Here is a 27,841-nt window from a genome sequence, read left to right on the forward strand (position 1 = left end):
ACTGAAAAACAATTAACATTATATATCTTATTGTTTTTTCAGAGTTTTATATAGCGCGAACTAGAACCAAAGATATCGGGTATTAGAGCGCTTTACATAGCACCAGTTTCATTACATAAGAACACATTCATTTTTGTTAGGCACGGGGAGATTAAGTGATATGCCCAGAATAACAGGTTTTGTATGTCCGTGCCATCAAGGCTATGCTGGCGAGACTTCACCCAAAATGACTACCCGCCTCACCGAACACCGATCTGCCATAAGAACCAATAAAATAGCTGCGCCTTTAGTTCAACACTACATGGAAGCACAGCATACAGCTCAGGACCTCCAATGGTTCATTCTTGAAAAAATACTAATAAATTTAGGTAATCAGAGAATCGAAATCCGCAAAAGGAGGGAGTTTTTTTGGATTTATACTTTGAACACCTATAAAAATGGGCTAAACAATAAATCCCCTGTGATCAAGTGATTAAATATAATAACAGTTAAATTTGTTGGCCTGCCTGAAATATTGATTCATCTTGTCACATCTGTGTTCCAGAAAGTTTCAATATCGGTGAGTGATCTGAATTCACACATGAATAGAGGCTTATATTCATCGGAGTCCAATTGTATTTTGGTACAACTGGCTCACACACATATATGTCAGTTTCATTCTAGCCACATGCGGTGGTCCTTCCTGTTACTGATAATCGGAGTTCAAGAATACTAATTCTCCCCCCCTCCTCTTTTTCGGCCTACTCCCATCCCTTTGGTCTGTTTTGACATGTCCAGTGTTCATTAAAGCATACATATACATCACTCTTCAAATATTTTTTCATATGTGGTATTCTCTCCACATCCTGACACAGTGCCGATTTATTGCCTTTATGATGATTTAAACACATCGTTATGATACTGTTTTAAATACATATCTCATCCGGTTTGTGGATATATATGGTAGATTTATTTACCGATCATGGGCAGTTTTATAGGTTCGGAAGTAAGATACTTACATCTCCCCACTTGGATGCATTATCTTTCAATCCGAGTTTGATTTGTTACCCTTATCCTGTCTACTTTAAATGGTGTAACCCATTCCTTTTTGTTAGATCGACAATTTTCTTTTTTATGTATTCAATATGACGGCCGCTTTCCCTTACATACAACATACTAACGCTAAGCTCCATGTATGTACAATTTATTATTTATGATTTTTTTTCTAAATTCTTAATTCATAATCACATTGAAGAAGAGATCAGGTTGATAATTTTTTGAGTTTGCAGATCATTATTGACTCCCTATATTTAACTTGCCTATGGGACACCGCCAGTTAAATACCATTTATTACACCCATTCATCATGGCGGCCATCCGTCTCCTTCTATCATGAGCGACTGGCTCAAGTTTTTTTTACCTCTTTGACTAGTTTCTCTCTGGTCCGGAACTAGTTACCTACACGGAGCACACAAGCGGACTTTATAAACAGACATAGAGAGTTTCTTTGATTGGAAACCTCCATTTCATCATCACACGCGGCACGGCTATAGCGGATGCTGCGGTACCACAAATATGGAGGCGGCGGCAGCCTGGAAATCTGAATAGAAGACACTAAGCTCACGAGGTATGTTGGCGATTTAGATGATCCACATGTGTCACTGTTTATCAGGTATTTTTTGTTTCAAATAAGCTTTGATCCTTTGGATATAGCAACAATATATATATATATATATATATATAAATATATATATATATATATATTACCTACTGGCGGTCGCCAGTAGGTATATATAGTTAGGATTTTTTTCCTATGGGATTTTTTAAAATTCTATGTCAAATAACTTTGGCGTTTGTGGACGGAATTGGCTGAAATTTTCAGGAAAATGGCACATTTTGTTTCTGAGCAGCCCCTGAAAATTGGGGGGGGGGTTCGTCCAGGGGGGGGTCGAGAAAAAAGGGGGGTCCCAAAACGTGTTTTTAACATTGAGTTTTCCATAGGGCGGTTGGCCTCACTTTTAGCCCGAACGGCTGAATGGATTTGCACGAAACTTGGCAAAATTGTAGGGACTGGTAGCCCGATGTGCCTTTTGTAGGTCTCAATATATGTGCTACAGTGGATTTTGAGAAATTAATGTTTAAAAAAAGATATATATCTGTAACAGCGGACCGGGCAGCGCTCCAGTACGCGTACTTTTCGCGCAACGGAGCTTTGTGAAGCGAAGCTGATTGGTTCTCCGGCGTCTGTAAACATTCCAAACAGTCCGTAGCGGCCGCCATCTTGTCTCTCGGTAGGATCGAGAGACAAGAGGAGGCCAAAGCGAAGGGGCAAATGACCATAAGGGGGCATAGTAGATCCTCGCTGACCCCCTAGGTTTGATGTGGAGGTTTTAAAAGGGTCCCGCGGGGCAAAAAAATAAAATAATAATAATAATCGAACGGCTGAATGGATTTGCACGAAACTTGGTAAAATATTAGGGACTGGTAGCCCGATGTGCCTTTGCTAGGTCTCAATATATGTGCTCCAGTGGATTTTGAGAAATTAACGTTCAAAAAAAGATATATATCTGTAACAGCGCTCCGCTTCGCGTAACGGAGGTTTGCGAAGCTGATTGGTCATTCTGTCACTGGGCTATAGTTGGGCTACATCTGGCTGATATTTGGGCTACATTTGTTTTTTTTGTCTCTGGCGGCCATCTTTGGGCTACATTGGGCTACATTGGGCTTCATTGGGCTTCATTGGGCTACATTGGGCTACATTTGGGCTCCAACATATATATAGGCCAATGTAGCCCAATATATATTTTTCAAAGTTAATTTTCGTAAAAACCACTGGAGCATATATCTTGAGACATAGCAAAGGCACATCGGGCTACCAGTCCCTACAATTTTGCCAAGTTTCGTGGAAATCCATTCAGCCGTTCGAGCTAAAAGTGAGTCCAACCGCCCTATGGAAATGAAGGAAATGAATGGGTAATTTGTAATTAGCAAATAGCTCATCGCAAACTAGGAATGGTAAAGAATCGCTATTTATTCCTTAAAGTTCGCTATTTAGGAAATGCAAAAAACTTTGATGATACATATGGCGGTTCATCTCTAACAAGATAAGAAGCATAGGGATAGATTTATGATGACTGGCGCATCACCAGGGATGTGTTAGTCATTCTGTGCCGCTGTTCCGTCACCTATGGTGTGCTGCATTTACAATGCGGCGCATCATGGGGCAAAAACAGCACAGATGCGTGATGTATCTGTGCCGTAAAGGTGGCGCATTGCTGGAGTTGTATCGCAAGTGTGATGAAGCTCAAGCAAGGGTCGGGGGTGCCCCTGTCGCAGGGTTTCTGTTCTCACACAGAACTGTGGACAGAGGATTGGAACCTCGGCGAATTAGGGTGCCCCAAAACTCACCTTAGTAATCAAAAACCCCTTAGCAAGCTAGGTACAGTGTCACATTGGATATAACAAACTCTCAATGTTTAGACAATCCAGAATATGAACTTATAGTACCTCAGGATACGTGGAACTCATGAACAGTCGGTCGTTATATATTTCTTAGAAACCAGAACATGGAGTTAAGAAGAACACATGTGTATTTGAAATGTTTATTTACTAATGCCGTCTTCTCAGGCGTAGTATCTTAGATAATACAAGTACACATATTATCAGTAGCAAAATTACCAGCATAGTTACTAGTACATAAAAAGCGAATGGTGACAGTATGTTAACATGCTGTAAATGAATAAGAGTTAGCAACACTTATAAGCAGCCACGGGCCGTGGAGGGAGTTACGGTGGGGCAGGGAGGCGGGGAGGGGGAGGGGCAGGGTGGAGAGGGCTCCACCCTGCCCCTCCCCCTCCCCGCCTCCCTGCCCCACCGTAACTCCCTCCACGGCCCGCGGCTGCTTATATCTCACCCTCCCTAATACACATATTATATTATTTGCTAAGAAGGTCTGTTTGTGTTGGTTTAGGGCGTGCCCATACTTTAGTGTCTTAGATTTGAAGGAATCACATCAGCATACACCAGCTCTCTCTTCATGTGAACCGCATCAACTGTTGTGTATGTGTGTTCGGCAAAGCAATATAAAACCCGCCTCATGCCCAGAATTGGCAGAAGCTGCACTTATGTTATGAGTATGAAGTCGTGGAGATCAGACCTCATAACAATTCTGTATCGTGTTGTTCTTGAAACTTCAGCACTCGCTGTACAGATATAGTTTAACAAGCAAAGCAGATAGTAGAGCAATAACATATTATTCTCATGTAAACCACGATGAACTACTAGGTTGAAAGCTAAAGCAACAACTAAGTGTTGTGTGCAGAAGTTGCAAAAAAGGAAAAATGGCATTTAAACCGGTAATGAGCCCATGCTAACTTAACACGGTGTAAAGATATCCAGGACCTAGATGACACCTCCCCATGATCCGGAAACGAACTGAATAAGATAATAGAAGTGCCATCTCATGAGAGCAGATTGCAACTTTATATGTGGACGGTCCGCAAGGTAAAACATTAAAAACTAGGAAAATTTAATGCTAAAGAAAAATAAAACAGCCAAGTACTTTATCGAGTCTTAAGCCAATAGGCAAGCTAAATAATAAAAACTTGACAAATAAGTCTATGAATTGTCAATGAAAAGCTAGTACTCAGCATATCAAACATGAAAAAGGTCTATGACATAACTGTGTATGCAAAATAAGCTGCAACAGCCTCCAATAGGAAGTCACCGTCTTCATCCGAAAAGAGTTCAGCCATCCAATTTAAAAGCGGAAAAGAACATACGTGCTCTCCCAGCACCGGATCCTCTATCACCATCAGAGGACAGCTCGGTGGGTTTTCAAGAAAGCTCTGTTCCAAGAAAGACTGTGTTGCCGCCAGTAAATTCCAGGGACCAATTAGTCCATGCATCAATGCCACAGCCATAATCCTTTCGCCAGGACAAACCAACTCGTGAGTAATGATAGGAGTCATCAGCTGATTAAAGTGGACGTCAGGAGAAACCGGTCCGCAGAGACACAAATCAATGGCCCAATCGAAATCACAGGTCAGGCAGTGAAATACAGGCTGGACACAGGTGAAGTAGGAGAATCGAAAAGATAATCCATATGCCGTGCTTAATATCGCCAACGGCATTGTGCCATAATATTCTAGCATGCGATTGCGGAACAGTGTCAGCAGCTGCAGGGCGGGAGCTTGCACAGGAGGGACATCCATATTTAAAAATGTAAAAAAGCACAAGAGCGTCCGCTGGTAATGCAAGTAAAAATGGGAATCCACGAAGCACAGTGGAAAAAATAGAATGAAAGAAAGCAGGGATGACTCCAAAGATTTTCTCAAATGAAGTCACGAGACCACTGGTAACAACTTTAAAAAAGTGCGCCAGGGCCTTTGTGGAGGACGCGTTAAAGATAGTCCGAACCATCTTGCTGAAATGGAAAGGCGAATCAGTATTGAAAAGGGTCTGCACCTCTGTACGGGTGTTCGCTATGTGAAGCACGAAAGTTTCACGGGCCGAACTCAAGGCCACCTCTCTCTGAGACAAAAGAGCTCCTATTCTTGCCATGCCGTTGAAATCTGCTCCCAAGGTTGGTATTTGTGGCCAGATTGAAAACTCCCTATGTTCATGTGTGGGAGGAAATAGAACATTTCTGCAGCAAATAACCCGTTCACTTACTGTTACGATAAAAGGAATACTTTTAATTAACCCAGAACAATCTTCATTATTGAGCAACAAATAACTACCATTTTCCAACAACGTGAACGTGGGGATGATAGCAGGAACTGGCGTGCCTTGCAACACGCAAGCCATATTTGGTCGGTGTTTGTTGCATGAACCGTGTAACTGTATGTGCCTACACATTAGTGAATGATCTGGCGTCTCAGTGCATTCCTCTCCATTCAGATAAACTTCTTGATCATCTTTGAAACATCTGTATGTGTATGGAAGCGACCAGACCTCATGAAGAAAAGCACTACCTAAAGGTTCATAACGACCTATTGGTATATATTTCATACAATTTGAAAACGTATATAAAGCAAAAGGCAGCGTTATTAAACCGTGGATAAGGCACGTTGCCAAAAAACCCGCAATCCTCTGCTGATGATGTCACTGAGCATGTCATGAATGATGTAATATGTGACATCATCAGCAGTGGATTACGGGTAATAGTATCTCTAGTTTACTCCCCTATAGCTGTCTTTCTTTTAACATAAGTGTCTGTTTCCTTCCCTTATACTTACTGTTCTTTTTTTTAAAAAAATTTTTTGGTTCACTTCCGGTTCGCGTACCGGCGAGCGAACTGGGAAGCGAACTGCGAGAAATAGAGGTTGGCACAGTTCCAAATATTGTACCAATTTTTTAATAACGGGGAGGTAGTTCTGAAAAGAACTTTTTTTTTTATTGTTTTTGTTGTTTTATATTTTTTTTATTATTTTTCTGAACATTTTTTTACTTTTTTTGAATTTTTCTGAACAGTTTTATATTTTTTGGGGTTTTTCTTGGAGGGGGCAATGAAAACGATTCATTGTAAAGGGCTCAACAGGAGCAACAAAACAAAAAAAAAGTATTTATTATTTGGGGCGTTTCGTACAAACTTGCATATGATAGTCAATAGCTCTGTTGATCAGAGTGATGCTTCTTTCTCCGTAGCAAATGAATCCACTGCAATATACGCAGACTTGTTTTACTTCATGAAATCTCGTTTGTATATTTGGCACCATCTCCCTGCCCTCTGGTCCCGTTACTTCCGGTACAACAGATCTTCTGGCCATAATAGGGAGATTATCTAGGTCGTTACGAAACTGTGCAGCACTGTAGTTGTTAGGATTCCACCTAGTCATATGGCGATGCATTGTGTAGTTTCCGAAACTGTATTTTTTGTCGGTCCCTCTGGACAGTCTATCTTGACATGTAAGGCAAGTTACGTATCTTGCATTTACTTTTTTCTGACCTTTGGGAATTTTAAAAAATTGCCAAATGAAGTTTTCTTTCCGGTGAGACGTCCTGGGCTCCTCAGGCAAAAAGTGCCTCTCTTCGTGCTCGTCGTCCTGTTCCTCTTCTTCCTCTTCTTGCTGAATTATAACTTGAGCAGGTGGTCCACTCTTCCTTGGATGTGGTGGAGGTGGTGGGGAAGCACCAGCTGAAGCTACTAAAGAAGCCATTGCTCACTGGTAACAAAGGGTCTTTCTCTCACAATGATGAAAGTCAGAGTGAGGAAAGAAGGAGGGATTTTCATCATTTGGGAAAAACAATAGTTCTCAACCAATGAAAAGTGTTCATTTTAGATTATATGACCTAGTCTTACATCATTAGGAAACCAAAAGTGAAATGAACCAATGAAAAGTGTTATTACCAAGTCACATGACCTGCTGTGTTTACGTTAAGCGCTTTGCAGGGCCTCCCGGTTTGCTTCCAGAAACCTGTGCTTTGCGACTCGGTAAGCGTACCAGTTCGCTAACGTAGCACGTCATATGACGTATCACGCGACAACGCGAAACGTCATGCGGACGGGAGGCGTCACGATGTTGTTTTCTAACGCGGCAGTTGCAGTAAAGAAACGTTTACCGGCTCGTGGTCTATTTCGCGATTCGCGAAGCGGGAACGAAGAAAAAAAAATATTTTAAAAAAAATTATTAATAAACATATAAAATATATTTTGGGATTTAAAGAAGAATACATTTTACAGCTACAGATATTAGCTGTTAAAAAACCAATGAAATTCACTGAAAAAACCATAGGTTATAGACCATATATAGTTAGGAATTAGCATTTACAAAACCTTGAAAATTCACTGAAAAAAACATAGGTTATAGACCATATATAGTTAGGAATTAGCATTTAGAAAACCTTATTTTACTCACACAAAACCATTGAAATTCCATATATAGTTAGTTGCACTAACTATATATCGCGCACCCGCAATCCACTGCTGATGATGTCACATATTACATCATTCATGACATGGTCAGTGACATCACTGATGACATCACTGATGACATCTCAAATGACATCACTGATGACATCTCAAATGACATCACTGATGACATCATGACACACCAATACCAGTTACTACATACGCACTCACTGATTCCTACGTCTACACACACATTCACTCATTCACCCATACAATCACTCATACATACAGTCACTCATTATTACAACACTATCATATGCACTCATACACCTATGCAGACAGTCACACACTGCCACTCATCCATGGAGTTACTCACACACCAAGTCAGTCCTGTAAAGAATCAATCACACTTCCATTTCTTCATCTATACAGTTAAACACAGAACACCATACTTCAGTGACATCACTGATGACATCACTAATGACATCTGAAATGACATCACTGATGACATCTCAAATGACATCACTGATGACATCATGACACACCAATACCAGTTACTACATACGCACTCACTGATTCGTACGTCTACACACACATTCACTCATTCACCCATACAATTACTCATACATACAGTCAGTTATTATTAGAACACTATCATATGCACTCATACACCTAGTCAGTCCTGTGAAGAATCAATCACACTTCGATTTCCTCATCTATAGTTAAACACAGAACACCATACTTTTCACACATATACTAACACATACTTACTCTCTTATACAATCACTGATACAAGTACACATTGATATGCACAGCGTCACACACCTCCCAGCCAGCCACACACACACTCAGTCTTCCATCCATCCAGTCATTCTTCAATATGTAAAACGTATTTAAACTTTACAAAAACACACAGACACTAGATGATGTCATCAGTGATGTCATCAGTGATGTCACTGACCATGTCATGAATGATGTAATATGTGACATCATCAGCAGTGGATTGCGGGTGCGCGATATATAGTTAGTGCAACTAACTATATATGAAATTTCAATGGTTTTGTGTGAGTAAAATAAGGTTTTCTAAATGCTAATTCCTAACTATATATGGTCTATAACCTATGATTTTTCAGTGAATTTTCAAGGTTTTGTAAATGCTAATTCCTAACTATATATGGTCTATAACCTATGGTTTTTTCAGTGAATATCTATATATATATATATATATATTACCTACTGGCGGTCGCCAGTAGGTATATATAGTTAGGATTTTTTCTCTATGGGTTTTTTGAAAATTCTATGTCTAATAACTTTGGCGTTTGTGGACGGAATCGGCTGAAATTTTCAGGAAAATGGCACATTTTGTTTCTGAGCAGCCCTTGAAAATTTGGGGGGGGTTCGTCCAGTGGGGGCCGAGAAAAAAGGGGGGTCCCAAAACGTGTTTTTAACATTGAGTTTTCCATAGGGCGGTTGGCCTCACTTTTAGCCCGAACGGCTGAATGGATTTGCACGAAACTTGGCAAAATTGTAGGGACTGGTAGCCCGATGTGCCTTTTGTAGGTCTCAATATATGTGCTCCAGTGGATTTTGAGAAATTAACGTTTAAAAAAAGATATATATCTGTAACAGCGGACCGGTTAGCGCTCTGGTTCGCGGACTTTTCGCGCAACGGAGCTTTGTGAAGCGAAGCTGATTGGTTCTCCGGCGTCTGTCAACATTCCAAACAGTCCGTAGCGGCCGCCATCTTGTCTCTCGGTAGGATCGAGAGACAAGAGGAGGTCAAAACAAAGGGGGAAATAACTATAAGGGGGCATAGTAGATCCTCGCTGACCCCCTAGGTTTGATGTGGAGGTTTTAAAAGGGCCCCGCGGGGCAAAAAAAAAACAAAATAATAATAATCGAACGGCTGAATGGATTTGCACGAAACTTGGCAAAATATTAGGGACTGGTAGCCCGATGTGCCTTTGCTAGGTCTCAATATATGTGCTCCAGTGGATTTTGAGAAATTAACGTTGAAAAAAAGATATATATCTGTAACAGCGCTCCGCTTCGCGTACTTTTCGCGTTACGGAGCTTTGCGAAGCTGATTGGTTCTCCGGCGTCTGTCAACATTCCAAACAGTCCGTAGCGGCCGCCATCTTGTCCCTCGGTAGGATTGAGAGACAAGAGGAGGCCAAAGCGAAGGGGGAAATGACCATAAGGGGGCATAGTAGATCCTTCCTGACCTCTTAGGTTTGATGTACCATTTTGCCAAGTTTGGTGTAATTCCGTTCAGCCATTCAGGCTGTAGACGTATGTAAATGTCCTATGGAAAATTGCATGGGGAAAACACATTTGAAAGTGTTGAAATTTAGAACCAATTAAAATGTTACTTTGGTTTTGTATTTGTGTGTGATGAAAGTTAATTGGTTATGTATATATGTCAAATGAGAGGAAACCACAGCCATTTTGTGATACTACTGTCTGAGGTACATTTGTGAGGAATTTTTGGTGGTGAATTTCTGGTGTTTGATTTACACAGTACTAACACTTCTGCTACTTTTAAAAAGGTGAGTTGTTAATTTGTAAGGGGAACTATGTTGTACACTTGAAGATAATTTGAAAAATGTTTTCTGTTATTTATTTGCAGTCCTTCTGTTATACTAAATACTTGATGAAGTTAGTTTTATATTATGTATTACTAAAAACGATAAATGAAAGTGATTATTTTTTTCTGCAATTTACAGCAAGCAATTTCAAAATAAAATGGCTCACAATGAAGAGACCGTGGCAATTTCTTTTGAATTGTCCACTACATTGATTGAAATTGAGAGCACCAATAATGAAATATTGTCACAAGGAGGACATGACTTGTATGATTCCATTAGATTGATTGAAATGGACAGCACCAAGAATGAAATATTGTCACAAGGAGATGACTTGAATGATTCCACTACATTGATTGAAATTGAGAGCACCAATAATGAAATATTGTCACAAGGAGGAGATGGCTTGTATGATTCCATTAGATTGATTGAAATGGACAGCACCAATAATGAAATATTGTCACAAGGAGGAGATGACTTGAATGATTCCACTACATTGATTGAAATTGAGAGCACCAATAATGAAATATTGTCACGAGGAGATGACTTGAATGATTCCACTACATTGATTGAAATGGACAGCACCAATAATGAAATATTGTCAGAAGGAGGAGATGACTTGAATGATTTTTTTGATCAATCTCTTGATGGCGAATTTATCGAGTGTTTGGAGACCATAGAGTTACAAGAATCATCATTGCAGACTTTTAATGAGGAGATTCCAGATGAGATGATTGAAGAGGAAATTACTGATGAGGACATGTTACTAGTTGTTTCAAATTTAGAAAATTCTGAAGAATAAATTTATATTTAGAAATCAAAAATTGTTTGAGACATTATTTATTTTTATTTTTAATTTATGAGGTTGTAGCGAAGTGATTGTAGTATAAAATGAGACTTATAGTATAGAGTGCAACATTTTTATGTTACATGGTAAGTTTACTCATATTTACTTCCCTTCTGCCACTATATTATCTCCAATGTGTATTTGACATGTCTTCTTCATCTCCGGCCTCCTTTCTCTCACTGTGTGTCTCCGATGCATCTTATCGCTGGTATTTTGTGTAATTACAGAAGAGAGTAAAATAAAATAGTTCGGAACGTGAAAAGGGGGCAAAGTAGAGTACTCCTCACCCCCTAGGCCTTTTTAGGCGGTCCCAAAAGGATCAGTTTCTGCTTTCCTGAGAGATTATGGTATGAGTTCCATATACCACAATAACTTGCATTACAACATGCAAGATATCTATCTCCTATTACCAACTTTTGGAGATATTCGCGCTAAGCGCGAATATCTCCAAAAAGTAACACCTGCCCTGAGCAGTTCTTAGCCATGTTATCCAATGGGAGGTGGATAACATGGCTAAGAGTATTAGCTCGGTAATGCATGAATATCGCTGACTTTTTAGCGATATTCATGCATTGCGGCCGTTTATTATCGCATTTGCGATAAACCTTGATAATAGTAAGGTTTATCTTCGATAATTTCTGACGATGCTTAGTGGTAAAAAATTGGTTGGTAAGCATCGTTAGCGATAAATATCGCTTAACTTTGGTAATATGCCCCAACGTCTGTTAACGTTCGATTCGAAGGAAATGAGGAAGTGTTGAAAAACATTGTCTGCGCCATCTTGCCTTTTTTGAAATGCCACACTTTTGTCGTGCACGGCAGCCATTTTAGATGTCTTGACCAGACCCACTCTCTGCACGCTGTCGATTCGTAGCATGGCTCCTCACCCTCGTAAGCATCTCCCCCAGGCACTGGTCACCACCGCTCTCTGTCTTATGCATGGGCAATAAACCTTCCCCCATCTGCGCTGCTCTTCCCTGAGAATCACACTCTGTGCCCGCCCGACACCTCCCTTTCGCCCTATTCACTACCGCACCCTCTGACACTCCTCTTCCTCTGTGTCCGAATGTCCAGGCCGGTCCTAGGCTATCAGCTAGCCCTGCAGATGTAGTTTATGGCCCCAGCTGTAAAGAATCACCCCTCTTCAAAGGAGTTATAGTAGATCAAGGCCCACACCCGATGTGATCCGTCACAGCACACGCGTTCCTACTATCTGAAAACCATCCTGTATTGTGATTGGGGAGGGGACCGAGCCTGAAGCGGAAGATTCCAGGAATGACTCTTTGTACATCAAAGTTTTTACAATTATGTGTCACATTAAAAATATATAGCACTCCAACAAAGTAGTAGGAATATAAAACTTTAATAACATATAAATATATACAACAAAACAAAAACAGTAAAAACATTTAAACAACGAAGAGACCGTGGCAATTTCTTTTTAATTATCCAATAGATTTATTGAAATTGACAGCACCAATAATGAAATATTCTTGTCAGTAGCGGTCTGTTGTGCGAATAGTTCCAAGGCAGCAGAACGCGCTGAAATCTAGATGGCACGAAAGTGATGTCTAGTAAGTTGCCGCCCAGCAAAAAACGGCGTGGGGCGCCGCGGGGGTGAGTGAGTCCAGTAGGCACCACAGCTATTCTTACCGGCATTGCAGAATTACTGCTGGGGACAATGCCTGTGCTGTAGCAGGGTCACAGCAGAAACAAAAAGGATTCTGTTGAAGATGTTGTTGGTTTTCAATTTGAAAACAGTTCTGGTGTCAACTGCTATGCTAATGTAGTGGTTAATGTTTTGTTTTCTCTAGAAAATGTAAAAGAGGGGGAGGCAGTCCAAAGTTCCGTTAAAAGGGCAAAGGAAAGGATCGGTGGTTTGAACTATCAGTCAAAAAGGGGAGGGGGTGCAATAATTTTTCCTACCGGGTCACACTGTGCTTTCACCGGAAGTAAGGTCTGCAGGATTGTAGTAATTCAAAGTGAGGCTGGCGCCAGCATGGGAGCGCCGACGTCCCGCGGATACAGTTTCGTCACTCCACGGGCGATCATGGCAGTCATTCCCCATCGGGGGTCGGAGACTCCCGCGGCTCCTCTAGAATCTTCAAGGTCGTGGAGGACTACGGTGGTGGAGTCAACCAGTGACCGGGCCATTTCTTTATGTTGGGCCCGCTCTTGCCAGGTCGACCGCCATTTTGAGAGTTCGGCAGCTACCGGCGATCGCGGGGTCACATGAGCGGACGGGCTCCACCCTGCCGGGCGAGACGTTGCAGCATGGCCACAGTGGAAGAACCGTTATCTAGGTCGTTCCGAAACTGTGCAGCACTGTAGTTGTTAGGATGCCACCGCCTGGAGCGCTGAGGGTGCAGCTGGGAAGCCTCCACCTGGGGAGGCGGGAGAGGCCTGTTCGCACCGTCTCTCCCTCCCAGTGCACCCCACGGCGTCTCGCTTGAGATTTGTTATGGCCGGACCAGGCGATGAGGACGAGGGGGGGGTCGGAGGCATGTGCAAGACATCCCCCTCCAGTGTTGTCGCAGCCATTATAAAAGAAAGAAGTGTCCCGTCCGTCTTCGGGCCGGGCTTCCGGTGGATGTCGGCCGGACGCCCCTGGCTCTGGCCCCATGAACGGGTTTCTTGGTTTATCGGCTGCAGCCGGATCCCGTCGGCCTCGGCCCCCCGACCGTTGGTGGTCGGACCGGAAGAGCATGTGGCGGGAGTACCTGCAACTCTCAAGGGCCACCGCGGCCGGACTGGGAGAGAGAGGGGAGGGTCGAGGAGACATTCCCCCCCCCTGCAACTGTTCAGCGTTGTAAAGGCAATCCCCTGGCCGGGTCCCGCTGGTCTCGGCCTCTCCTCCGGCTACACCCTACGTTAGGATCTCCTGGCCGAGGCGTGGCAGCAGGACCTGCCTTATATGGGCTGCTCCCGGCTGGGCGTAGCCGGAACCCTGCCCCACCTTGGAAGTTTCCAGAGTGGGGGTGGATGTTCTACTGACTTGCATTTTCCCTAGTCTATCGATTTTTTTGGCGTGGCAGGCGGTGGGACAGCGAGGGGTGATTTGGTTTCTCTTACTGTTTTTCTGGTCTCTCACCACTGGCATATTTTAACGTTTTCTTGTTTCTAGGACATTAATAGGTTTTATCATTACGTTATGTTATCGTTTCTTTGTTCGTTGTTTAATAAAAGTTCATGTTCATCAGTGGCCTACTGATTTTCGTTTTCCTATTTTTTTCTTTCCAGGTTGTTTCATGGTAAAGTTTCTGTTAACAGGATACAGTGATCACTTCGTTATTATTGCATATGTCCTTTTCACTAGGGGTGCTCTCTGGTCGGGCCAGATGACGTATCTCTAGTAAATGGTCCGGGTGAAAAAGGTGCATCAATCAGTGGGGAGTAGATAGGCATGACAGATTACAACGGGGGAGAACGGTCCGCATTACGTACCCTTTCACTACTTGCAAAGATTTTCCTACGTTTATTTGCAAACAGGGAATACCTCCAAAAAGAACTAATTCCCAAACAGTCAATGTTCGGACAATCAATCAATCAATGAGGAATGAAATAGGTACGACGTGTTAAAGGCTTGCGTTACCTACCCTTCACTATCTGCAAAGGGAGATAGAATATTCCTATTCTTCCTCGTTTGCAGGTAGAGAAGATCGTTAAGAGAATTAACTTCGAACAATTCAATGCTCGATTGAAACAATCAACAAGGGGTACTGTGAACACAAATGAACGCCGCTTATATACATACGCATTGCTATTTTCAACAGGTTGTTCCTAATGTTTCTATTTTAGCGAGGTCAAAAGAGATCCCATTAGTGGCCTACTGATTTTGCTCGATTCCTTTTGTTTTTTTACACGATTTTTCGCTATCTGCAAAGACTAAACAGAGTATTGCGACTCTGTGCTTGTTTGTAAATAGAGAATGAACCAAAGAGAACAATCAATCAAATGGAGAGAGAAGCAGGCACGACGGATTACAAAGGGGGAAAGGGCTGCGTTAACTACCCTTCACTATCTGCAAAGAGAGAGTACTCCTAATAGAAATGAGGGGTGGGGGGCAGCAATCAAAGCAGATCAGTGTGCATAAACACGAAAAAAAAAATTCTTACCACGTACTTGACATTCGACAGCTTATGATATTTGCTATTAAAAAACCATTGAAATTCACTGAAAAAACCATAGGTTATAGACCATATATAGTTAGGAATTAGCATTTACAAAACCTTGAAAATTCACTGAAAAAACCATAGGTTATAGACCATATATAGTTAGGAATTAGCATTTAAAAAACCTTATTTTACTCACACAAAACCATTGAAATTCCATATATAGTTAGTTGCACTAACTATATATTGCGCACCCGCAATCCACTGCTGATGATGTCACATATTACATCATTCATGACATGGTCAGTGACATCACTGATGACATCACTGATGACATCTCAAATGACATCACTGATGACATCTCACTTGACATCAATGATCACATCACTGATGATATCATTCATGTGACAATACAATGCATCTCCTCACATTTTAATATAACCTCTGTTTCACCCAGTGTTAAAAACAGAGTATAATTTTTGAAACCATTGACACACCAATACTAGTTACTACATACGTACTCACTGATTCCTACGTCTACACACACATTCACTCATTCACCCATACAATCATTCATACATACAATCACTCATGTTTACAACACAATCATATGCACTCATACACCTATACAGACACTCACACTCTGCCACTCATCCATGGAGTTACTCACACACCTAGTCAGTCCTGTAAAGAATCAATCACACTTCCATTTTCTACTCTATACAGTTAAACATAGAGCACCTTACGTTTTCAACCATATACTAACACATACTTACTCTCTTATACAATCATTGATACAAGTACACATTGATCTGTACAGAGTCACACACCTCCCATCCAGCCACACACACACTCAGTCTCCCATGCAAATACTTGGGCAATCAATCAATAACCCATATAGTTACTCATATAGCTACTGATCAACACATGCAGCAGTTTACAGAACAACAGACATAATGATGCACAAATTAAGACAGTTTAGTCACTAACCCATGCACTCAGTGAGACACATTTAATCACTCACTCATACATTCAGTCATGCACCTACTAAATCCTTCGTCCAGACACTTATACATCCACTCATTCTTCAATATGTAAGACATATTTTAACTTTACAGAAACATAGTCACTGGATGTTGTCATCAGTGATGTCATCAGTGATGTCATTTGAGATGTCATCAGTGATGTCATCAGTGATGTCACTGACCATGTCATGAATGATGTAATATGTGACATCATCAGCAGTGGATTGCGGGTGCGCAATATATAGTTAGTGCAACTAACTATATATGGAATTTCAATGGTTTTGTGTGAGTAAAATAAGGTTTTTTAAATGCTAATTCCTAACTATATATGGTCTATAACCTATGGTTTTTTCAGTGAATTTTCAAGGTTTTGTAAATGCTAATTCCTAACTATATATGGTCTATAACCTATGGTTTTTTCAGTGAATATATATATATATATATATATTTGCCTGTTTGTTCAAATCAGCAGCTTGCTCGCCTTCAGGAACCGCAGCATGAAAAGAAACGGAAGACCCAGGATGCAGGTGAGTTTTTTATTTAGGCACACCTCGTCAGCATAACGTTTCGGCCTACACATAGGCCTTGGGCACATGTATATATATATAACATTTTCATATGGTCTTATTCTCATTTTCATATTCAACTGCAGGTCATTCTCTTGACCCATGTATGCCATACGCCGTGATCTAAGGGTGTATTATCTTGACACAACCTTTGTCTGCCTCCCAACAAGATTTTAAAGGTAACACTAGTTTGCTCACTTATATACAAAACACCACTACTGTTAGGACCATTCAGACCTACAATCAATAGTGTGTAGATAGCAGACCAATAAGCTGCTTCTTTTAATTCTGTTTGCAGTAATTGGAACGCGCTTGTGAGGCATAAACAATCCCTACTGGACCCTTAAGAGAACCCAAGGGGCATAGCATTGTCTCTTAAGGTAATTATATAATATCATCTCAGGGATATAGTTGGTTACAAACCTTTTGTCTGTCAATTCATTTACAACCATACAATATATGTTATTATCTAGAAACATCTATTCATGACTTGGATCCAAAGTATTCATATATTGTTATGACAGTTTTCCAGTGAAAGTATTTAAGGTAAGACTCATCAACACCTGTGTCTACCCATTGGCCAAAACATATACACACATGTATATCTTTGTGAATGACATTGTTAGGGGCCATGTTAGATTACCAAGCGTCTTCTTCATACTTAGAGTATCTGCGCCGCATTCATGGCATCTTGGCAGTCTTATAGAAGTACACCCATTGAGATGCTACACAATTGTCTTCAGCAGATTAACGTAATACATCCATGCCATCACTGGATTTCCAATGATATATAATTGTTGAAGGTATGGGAATAATACTGAGGCTGATTTTCTCCATTTCATTTCAGTTGTCAGTAGGTCCAGATGCAACGGTCTGACCACAATTTTCAAGAAATTTCATTTTTTTCTTTCTCCTTTATCTTGGCCATTCACACAAGGTAAAGGAAATCAATTGAAATTATTTGCTTAATTATTCACCTTTGATTGAGGTTTTCTTGCACGGGACTTGGTATCTATCTGTTCTCTGTTACATAATGAATCTTTATCTGTTATATCTTCAGTAATTCACAACTTTATATTGATATGGGGACACTAAGTACCTTTCACTTCACTCTTTATTCTTTTTCTCCCCACTTTTACTGTGACATGTTTTTCATTCGTCCAACTCATATAATATATCTGATCCAGCATTGGACAGTACGCTGTAGTAGGATCCTAAATATGTGTCCAGATTGTTGTATATATATATATATATATATATATATATATATATATATATATATATATATATATATATGTTATTTTATTTCACATTTCTTTTCCTTCAGACTTATGGCTACCTGACTACTTGAAGAAGGCGTCCAGCCAAACACGCGTAGATTCTAATGATGTTAGCCATTTTTATTTCTTTTGGACATTTGTTAAAATTTTGAAATGGTTTATCTTACCTTGATTTTGAGCATGTTATTTATAACCAATATGTTGGTATAACTTTTGTATCAAATTTGTTATTTATCATATATGTGTCTGTAGTCTATATACTATATTTTGTATGCACTTTATTGTATGTCTATTTATGAGCAAAACAACACTATAAAATATAAATAAACATAAAATATATAACAGATCATTTTCAATAAAAGAATATATTTTGGAATAATAATAACATTTCTGGTCACATATTGTTATTGTATAGTATAGTTCCACCTTTCTATTTGTTTCCTAAATGTCTACTTACAAACATTGGTTTTTCACCCTGATTTAGGAAGCTCATTCAGAGGTACCACTTTTTCCACACACAGATACATAAATTTATTGTGCAAGTTAAATTGCACAATTTATTGTATACTGGATTGTGTCAAATGTTGGACTTATGATGAAGATGTGACTTTAAAATGTTAAGATAGAAAAACTTCTGTTTGTTTGTATCCAGTGAGGAAAGTAGATGACTTACCTTCTGATTTAAAAGAAACTGTGAACCCATAAGTATTGTATTTCACAGGGAAAGACATCAGACTAATAAAAGGAGTAGAACCAGTCCAAATTACAGGAAAACCAAATGCTGTGTATGTGAGAACACCACCACATAATTTTACCAGAAATAGTAACATGACTAACAGCTGTAATTGAAGACATGTTGAAGAAAGGTATGTTAAAAGAAATTGTTGGAAGCCCTTGCAACTTTCCGATCATGAGTTTACAGAAACCTAATGGTAAATTTAGGATTGTGCAAGACCTTCGAAAGATTAACAGCATCGTTGTTCCATGTTGTCACGTGGTACAGATTCCAGCGATCATACTTTTGCAAATTCTGTGCACTGCAGAATGGCTCACTGTTGTGGCCTTGTGTCAGGCTTTCTTCTCAGTTCCCATGCATGATGACAGCCAGTTTTTGTTCCCTTTTGTGTTCACAGAAAGAGGTTTGGCATGGTTCACGTTAGGACACAAGCTCACTGGCAATACTAGCTTTAGAAAAATGTTTGGAGTGGGCAGCATTCCACTGGCTCCCAGTTGATTTCGAGCCCAAATTTAGCAGCCATGCTTCATGGGAATTGTTTGAAAATATAGATTAAAGTTTTCACAAATAGTTCGATTTGCCAAGGTTCCCTGTGTGACAAATAATACAGGGAACAAGCACTGCATTTGACCCACATGCATTTTTTACACTATTTACAGTCCTGTAAATCAGGCAGAAACAGAGTCATGGGATTGGCTCGTTTCACTTATGGTTTCTTAAGAACACACACAGGGGAATTACGAGAACCCTTGATGGTAAATCTCCTGCCAATTTTCACAATTTCCAAACATAATGAAATTGTCCAAACATAATGAAACTGTATTTTATCCTTAAAGTTTGACGGAATATTTTAGGTAAGCAAGAATGGTGGGTTCTTCACAGCCACATCATCATGAATTAGCCTGGGTTTTAGTTTTCAAAATGTTTTCGGTATGTCAGGGGGTCCCTGAAACGTGGTGACATCCCAAGCCCACGCACTGAAACCGTCCTTCTTGACTTTCTGACACCATTTTAAATCCTGTAAATCACTGATGTTACCTGCTCTCACTCATTGGATTTCAACCCCATAACTGACAGTATTTGTAGAGTTGTGTTCGGACTAATTATTAGGATAGGTGCAACATGAATGGTTGATTTTGCCCCAGAAAAGTCTTTGCAACCCTCAAAACATTTTCCCTAAAACCATGGTGAACAAAATAAAGTTCTGTACCACATCAACTTGGTGATTTTTTTTTTAACTGAAATTGAAAACACAATGTGACTGAGACATTGGGTCATTTCTTCACTTATACCGTACTTACGTTCAGTAGGTATTACGAAAAAAATGCCAATCATCGTTGTTTATTATATTCTTCAAATTGCTCAAGATCACACAATACCTGCATTTCGGACTAACTCCCCATCCCTGGTTCCAACTCCTGCTTTCGCCTTTGCATTAAGATACAACTGTGAGTTCTTGAGCAGTTTTTATGCTTACCTGTGTAATTGACTTTGATATCTAGATGCATCATTATTATGTCGCTGTCTTTCGTTCGTTTATTGTAATGGGGGTTAATGACAATTTGATCAATAGTCCTGGTTACTGTTTGAGGATAGGTCAGGTTTAATGTGGTGTGTAACCCATGCACCGCTTTCCACTGGGATGGGATGAGATTTCGTCTGTAAAATATACAAAGACCCATCAAAAATATTAATGATGAAATTAAAGAATCCAATACTTGTTTTTACTGATCTTTGGCACACTGCTCATAAGGATATTTTTTCAGTGTTAGAAAAGTCTGATGCAGAGATAATGTAAACACATTTTTTAATACATTCATCAAAAGCTTGTCGTGAAGTCGCATAACAGAAAAATCAGTGGATGTCTGGCACCCGTACAGCAAAGCATGATTTATTGAAGAGTGGCAAAGACAACAAACGCAATTATAAAGAAGCAATTATCTCAATCATTGTGATTCTTTAAACAGCTATATTAAAAAACAAAACTCTCTTATTATTCATCTCCGCCTGACAGAGATAATTAGTGCATTATGGACTATTTATTGTAAAATTGCCTTCCTAGCATCTGTTCCAGACAGCAACAAGGAATGACTATAATTATTAGTCCAGGTCATTTTCACACAACAAAGAAGATAACATGTGAAGGTAAGAAACCTTTACTTTCCCCTAAAGTACTTTTTTATTTTTTTAGTTTGTTGAAGAATACATGTAAAGAACCAGTGATTTTACCTTAAGTTCCAGAAATCAGCAATCAAATATTTTAAAACATAGTTTCGATCTTAACTAAAAGGTATGCCACTCAGGCAATACACAGAAAAGGCACCATCCTTTACTGTCAAGGCATGATTCACACGATTCATAAATCAAACGCATCCATGTGAAAAGTTTATTCCTTTTTGCAATAAGTTATATTTCAATCCATACAGACATGAGTATAATACATTTGCGTGGTCCCAGATGAGTTGAAAAACTTAAACTCCTCCCATGGGCCTGTTAACCAGACAAGTGAGCAGTATCCATGGGTGAGATATCTCTCTGATCAGGCATGGCCCGGTGTTCCTGCATCTGTTTATCCAATGGGTGGAAAAGCGAACCCAAGTTTCCCTGCTGTAAACTCCAGCTGGTAAAAGCGAATGCTGAAATGACAGAAAAGCCTTGTTCTCCAGTCTGAAACATTTAGGGGCATTAAACCTCGCAAACCAGTAAGTACTTCAATGGCGGCTCATCCATATCAGCACCCGGGCGTTGATGCCTTACCACGAGCCAATACCCACCAGACTCCATATTCTGAAGCATTTGCTTCTTGTAGGGGCGGGGCTATGGAGCAATGTGCCGAATGACTGAGGCTGTACTAAAGAACTGCACAAGTCAGATTGGCAGTGTTTTGCCAATGCCAGCATAACATGCGCAGTTCTGACTTCCAAAATCAATGCTTTTGGGAGGGAGGTGTAGGGGGAGGGAGCAGATCACCAACCCAGAGATGTGTGAAAAAGGCCGCTTTATTGAAACAGGTGCACATCACATACTAAAATCCTTGGCAAATCCTTACAAAACTAAATCTCACTAAACAACCAAAACACCTGATACCCAGCCCGCCCCTAAAATCTTCTTGAACCCACCCCCACCCCCACCCAATACATTACATTACAACATTACACATCAATGCAAAATTATATCATCCCCCAAATACCAACCTTCCGTTAAACAACTTCCTCTGCCTCTTTATCACTGTCCAACTCCAAAACCTGCAAAGCTTCGAAATAACATAAACTTGACTACCCATTCCCTGATGATAATCCAACTCCAACAATACCCACAACTTCTTTTAAACCTGTCAAAATTCAGACATCCCCGCACCGCACCTGTTCCAAGCGACAACACAAAGCCATTACCCTGCGCACCTGTCCCAACAAAAACCACCTAATAACATCCTATAACCAGAGAAACGAAAAACCCTGAAACTAAAAAAGATAGGGAGGGCGGGTGGGTGTCAAAAACAAAAACTAAACCTAAGCTCCCAGCCACCAGGTCACCAAACCCAAAAGGGTGGCTAGGAGCATGAGCCCAACCCTTTCAGGGTTGGACTTCAATTGGGCTACTTTTGGGCTATAATTTTCCCCAGCCCAAAATCAAAATGACCGGCCTGTGCCCAGCAACCCACTCCCCTCCTCCCCTCTCAATCTGCCCGGGGGGACCTCCCTGCGGTCGGCCACTCCCCCCAACCCCCCTGTGGGAGCTGAAAGAGATTCAACACAGCCCCATCAATCTCCGACAGAGCATTGTGTTTCCCTGGCCCAGCCAATCCTGGCTGTGCTGTTATCCTGTTTGGTATTAAAGGCAGCATGACAGCAGTGCCTGGATCAGTTGGAATGTAATTACCCTGCATGTACATCATTCCCTGGACCTGCGAGTCCTGAGGCTCAACTCCTCAAAGTAAGGTTATTTTTCTTTATGTTTATTTATTTTGAATAAAGTTATATTTGCATTGCAAATGTGCACATTATATATCAATAAAATATACCTATAACTAGAATGTGCCCTGATTAACTCTGAAATGCAAATGTAAGCATGTCTGTACTTTAGCAAATGTTTAAACTTTTTATGTGCTCCACATGCCGCACCACTTTTGAAAGTCTTCAGCCGCCGCTGAAGTAAATTGAAGAATTCTGCACGGTAGTTCCTTGTCCGCACAGCTAATCCCTGTTTCAAGGGCCGTAACTCCTAATTGGTGGAATTCCATGCAGAAATACTTGTTTGTATGGTTTTTCGGGGTTGTAGGCGTCTCAGTATGAAATTGAACCTAACGCGTTATGGCTGTCTGTCAGTTTAGCCAGTTGCACTTTTTTGCATAACTATCTGAACTTCTAAGCATACCCATAAACAAACCAGGAATAAAATGTGCAGCAAAATTGTGAATATCTAAGAATAAATCCATTTATCAAAGGCAAGCAGGGTTTGGAAGCCTTTTCATGTAAACAATATTTCCATAGATTCCGAGGAGATATGGACTAGCAGATTAAGCTGCCGCCTTTGGATTCTGGGGACCTAGTTTTGAATCCTGGTCTCAAGGCTACATAGTTTCAACATACATTCAACACAGTGTGATGATTCTGTGTAAATCACTTATTCTCCCTATGCCTTAATGTGTGTGTAAAATGAGTTTGTGTTATACCCCACTTGATGTTCAGGATCTTGTAGCTCATCTCCTAACCTCTCACATAATGTACAGTCCTCCATTTATTCACTCTATATAACCACCAAAACATACATTTATAATGAAAAAAATACGGAACCAAAAGATAGTTGATCTTTTTTATAAATATCATAGCTAGGTCTGGGCATAATTTTCATTATTCCGGCATATTTTGGCATAATCTTGGGAATTTTATGTTGAAAAAATTACATGTAAAAGCTGAGATTACACCATTACGCTGCCTAGAGTAAATAAGATTACAGTCTAGGTAAAAAAAAACGATTATAGAAGCACTCAGACTTCCATCAAGCAGGCTTTCGTCCATCTTAAGTGTGATGGACGACCTGAAGGAGGGGTCAGACATGGGGTGCAGATAGGCACTTGCCCTGCTCGACCTGTCAGCGGCATTTAATGCCTTGGACCATAGGATATTAATGGATAGAATGGTGGTGGCAGGTCTGAGAGGAACTGCCTTAGAATGGATGAAATCCTTTCTGAGGGATCGCACTCAAACAGTTAGGCGTGCACCCTATAGCTCGGACAGTGTTACCATCACCTGTGGGGTACCACAAAGCTCTTCCCTATCCCCCTACTTGTTCAATCTCTATATTTGCCCCCTAATCTACTCCCTCCAACAAAAGAAGGTTAGGACTTATAATTATGCAGATGACATGCAATTGATTTTTCTAATTGACAAGATAAAGGAGTCTACAGAATTCTTTCAAAATACCATGCTATTCATCAAAGATTGAATAAATCACAATCATCTCAAATTAAACTCTGACAAAACAGAGATAGTCATATCTAATAACAGGCTACATCATTGGACCCCAGCACACTGGCCAGATACACTGGGAACTCCTCCTATCCCTAAGAATTCTGTAAAGAGTTTGGGAGTTCAAATTGACGCTAGTTTATCTCTGCAAACCCAAATTAACTCTGTCATGTCATCTTGTTTTCTTCAGCTGAGGAACTTAAAAAAATCAGGAGATTTTTCACTAGGGATGCAAGCATAGTCATTATGATGGCTGTGATTTTGTCTAGGTTCGACTATGATAACGCCATATATTTATTTTTGCAACGCCATCTATTTAGGTCTCCCTGCTAATAAAACCTACAAGCTTCAGCTGATTCAGAACGAAGCTGCCAGAGTGATCGTCCAACAACCGAGACATTGCCACACTAAGCCTTTGATGAAGCACCTCCACTGGCTGCCTGTGGCCCAGCGGTCAATGTTCAAACCAGGATGTTCAGGCAATTCACAACAAGAGCCCTACATTTATCTCCAGGAAGATTCATCTGTACCTTTCTAAATGGAACCTCAGATCAGCACATATGGTTCCAAGATTTAAGCGGAAAAGAATGGGTGGCTCACGATTTTCGTTGCTGGGCCCCCAATTTTGGAATTCCCTGCCGATTGAGATGAGGCATATGATGGACTACATGAACTTCAGGGAAAAACAGAAAACTTGGCTCTCGACTCAGACCTACTGCTAGACTCTACCTCGGGGGTGGCTTTCAACTCAGCGCCAAGAGACCTCTGAGACACGCTTAAACGAATTCCCTAAACATAACATAACATGGTTGATGTGCAGAAACAATGCGATTGACCACACTGCAAGAAACATTTCTTAAATGCAGGCACCAATAAAATATAACACAAAAGGTCATTTTGCATTAATTTACTTATCCAAGTGGACCAGGTGGTAAACTTTTAGTGCGAATGCATCTATTTTTAGTATTGAACTTTTTTTGGTTTACACATAGGAAGTTCCAGAGAGAATAAACCTACTGTAATGCAGTATCAATTTTCTCTTGCTGTTCTTATGGCTCCTTCCTATGCTTTGTCAAACACTTTGGATTTGGATTTTGGAGACAAAGCGTGTCACTCTTCCTTTGTCTGCATCTGCATTGCTTGCTGCATCATCCATCCTTGGTATTTGACAAATGTATTTGTCTCCACATTTTTGGGAAAATCAAGTAAGTTCAGAACACTTTTTTTAAATATGTTTTTGGTGACAGGTACCACTACTTTTAGTCATTTGTTTGTCTGTTGAGGCTGGCCCACTAATAAGGTGTGTGCTTATTTGTGTTGACTAGTGGATTATTTGTTTTCCCTCCATGTTTAGAAGTATTTTGCAAGTGTAACTTCTGCCTTGTGCTCTTTCTGGTTGTTTAAAATTAATTAAAATTTTATCTCATTGTCTCCACTTTGCTTTGCTGTTGAATGTTATTTTAAAGTATGTGTGCTACCATACTGCTGGTGTACTAAGGCCCACAGATAGGCCCAATCACATTTTGGATGTATTTTTGTGTATTCCTTCTCCTGCAATCCTGTAAGTTTTTGTTGGGGGGGCGTTTGGAGACTCATACCAAGATCGGGCAGTCAAGCTATCTTAGCTTCCTATGCTTCTTTTTTTGCTTGCTATGTGGGCGATCACCATTTTGTGGAGCCAGTGTATGCGTCTGTGTATACCATAGGTGGGCCCTTTGTCTTTGTACTCCATGCTTCCTTGTTTCCTGCCCATGTGGTGAGTGACTCCCATTTTGTGTGTGTGTCTGTGTGTGTGTGTGTGTATGAGAACGGTGGGTATTTTGTTTTTGTTTTCATGCTGTTTTCTTTGCTGGCCATATGATGAGTGACCGCTATTTTGTGGAGCAAGTGTCTGTTTCTGATTATTAATTATTATACTCAACTTTTAAAATCCATTTTGAGGAGCATTGCAATAAGACTAAGCCCATGTCACTTTTGTTTATTATTTGCTTTTTTCAAATATATTTTCTGATATATATTTATTTGTGCTTCTGACTGAAGGTAGTAGTCTGTAGTAAAAAGTTGTGGCTTTTAATTACTTAATTTGATTTTTGCTTCCGTACTCCTGTCTCCCTCAGTGGCCCCATTGGACCCAGAAGGGACAATGGTATTTTTATAATATTATATTTGATTTTTGCCAGCCCCCTGACTCCTATTAGTGTGCCATGGGCCTGAGGGACCACCAGTATTTTTATATTGTTTTATTCCATTTTTCCTCCCCCCACTTCCTGTAGGGGCCCCATTAGGCCTGTCACAAGGTATTGTTTTTACTAATGTAATTGATTTTTATAATATTGTTTCAATGACGATGATGGTGATTACATGTAGTACTTCGAAAAGAATTGCCAAGCCTCACTCTTGTCCTTCTTGCATTGTATTGCCTGCAGGTGCACAAGAGCATACTGACTGAGATGGAAAAAAGCCTGTGTATTAGCTGACACTGGAGAACAGATACCTCTCTGCTAAGTTCTTCTGGTCCTTCTGCTGACCAATGAAAGAAGGAAAGAAGATGGCCCCAAAGAGGGAGGGGGTGGGCCAGTGAGGAGAAGAAGCCTGTCGCCCCACCGGCATCAAGGCCTCATCCTTTTTCTGGCAACACACCATACCTGCTGCACCCTCTTCTGGGAAGTAAGGGCTGGAAGGACAATCACCCCTGGGAGAATTGAAGCACCACTGCCAAATCCAGGGAAGATGTTGTTCAGCGCTGCAGTGACTGCAGTCATGGCTAGAAGCAGTAAGTCTGAAATCAATTTGTGCCAGCAACAAACCAATTCTCCCACACAGGAAACTCAACAGCATTAAAGTCTGCTGCACTTTATACATTTATAGTGTCGCCCACTTAAGTAGCCCTTTAAACATGTCCCAGGCTTGCCATTGCAGACTGGAAGTGCAGTTTCAATTTGCCAATTTGGGCCTGGCAAGTTAAACCTCTTGCCAGGCTCAAACCTCCCTTTTTAATACATATTAGCCACCCCTTTGGTTGGCCTACACAGCCCAGTGGCCAGAGTGCAGTGTATTTAAAAAGTTGAACATGTGCTCTTAAGTAACATTTTCACATGTCCTGGTAGTAACTAACTGCTATAAGGCCTACCTCTCCCATAGGATAACATTGGGATACCTTATTACATTTAATATATCATGTTTGGTGTCTGAGAAATTGCAATTAAAAATCCTCTTTAATGATAAATTCGGATTTTAAGTTACAATTTTGAAAATGCCACTTTTAGAAAGAATTGATATATTGTTTCATTTCTTCATTTTGACAGTTAAAAAACGGCCATGATGATGTTGTTGAAACGCATCGACTTTTTCTGCAAAAAGGGAGTTGAATAAATTAAATTCAGTCTTTACTT

At 40.5% G+C, this 27,841-nt stretch overlaps 1 protein-coding gene across 1 annotated transcript in view; it reads right to left on the minus strand.

Moving 5' to 3' along the window:
* TMPRSS15 (transmembrane serine protease 15) overlaps positions 1 to 27,841 on the minus strand; it is a 1,630,091-nt gene that overhangs the window by 106,833 nt on the left and 1,495,417 nt on the right. Inside the window, exon 23 of the mRNA XM_078658360.1 lies at positions 20,459 to 20,640. Coding sequence (XP_078514486.1) covers positions 20,459 to 20,640 — 182 coding nt within the window. The remainder of the gene's footprint in view (positions 1 to 20,458; positions 20,641 to 27,841) is intronic.

Source organism: Lissotriton helveticus, chromosome 8 (assembly GCF_964261635.1).
Source record: "Lissotriton helveticus chromosome 8, aLisHel1.1, whole genome shotgun sequence".
NCBI classification, from domain to species: Eukaryota; Metazoa; Chordata; class Amphibia; order Caudata; family Salamandridae; genus Lissotriton; species Lissotriton helveticus.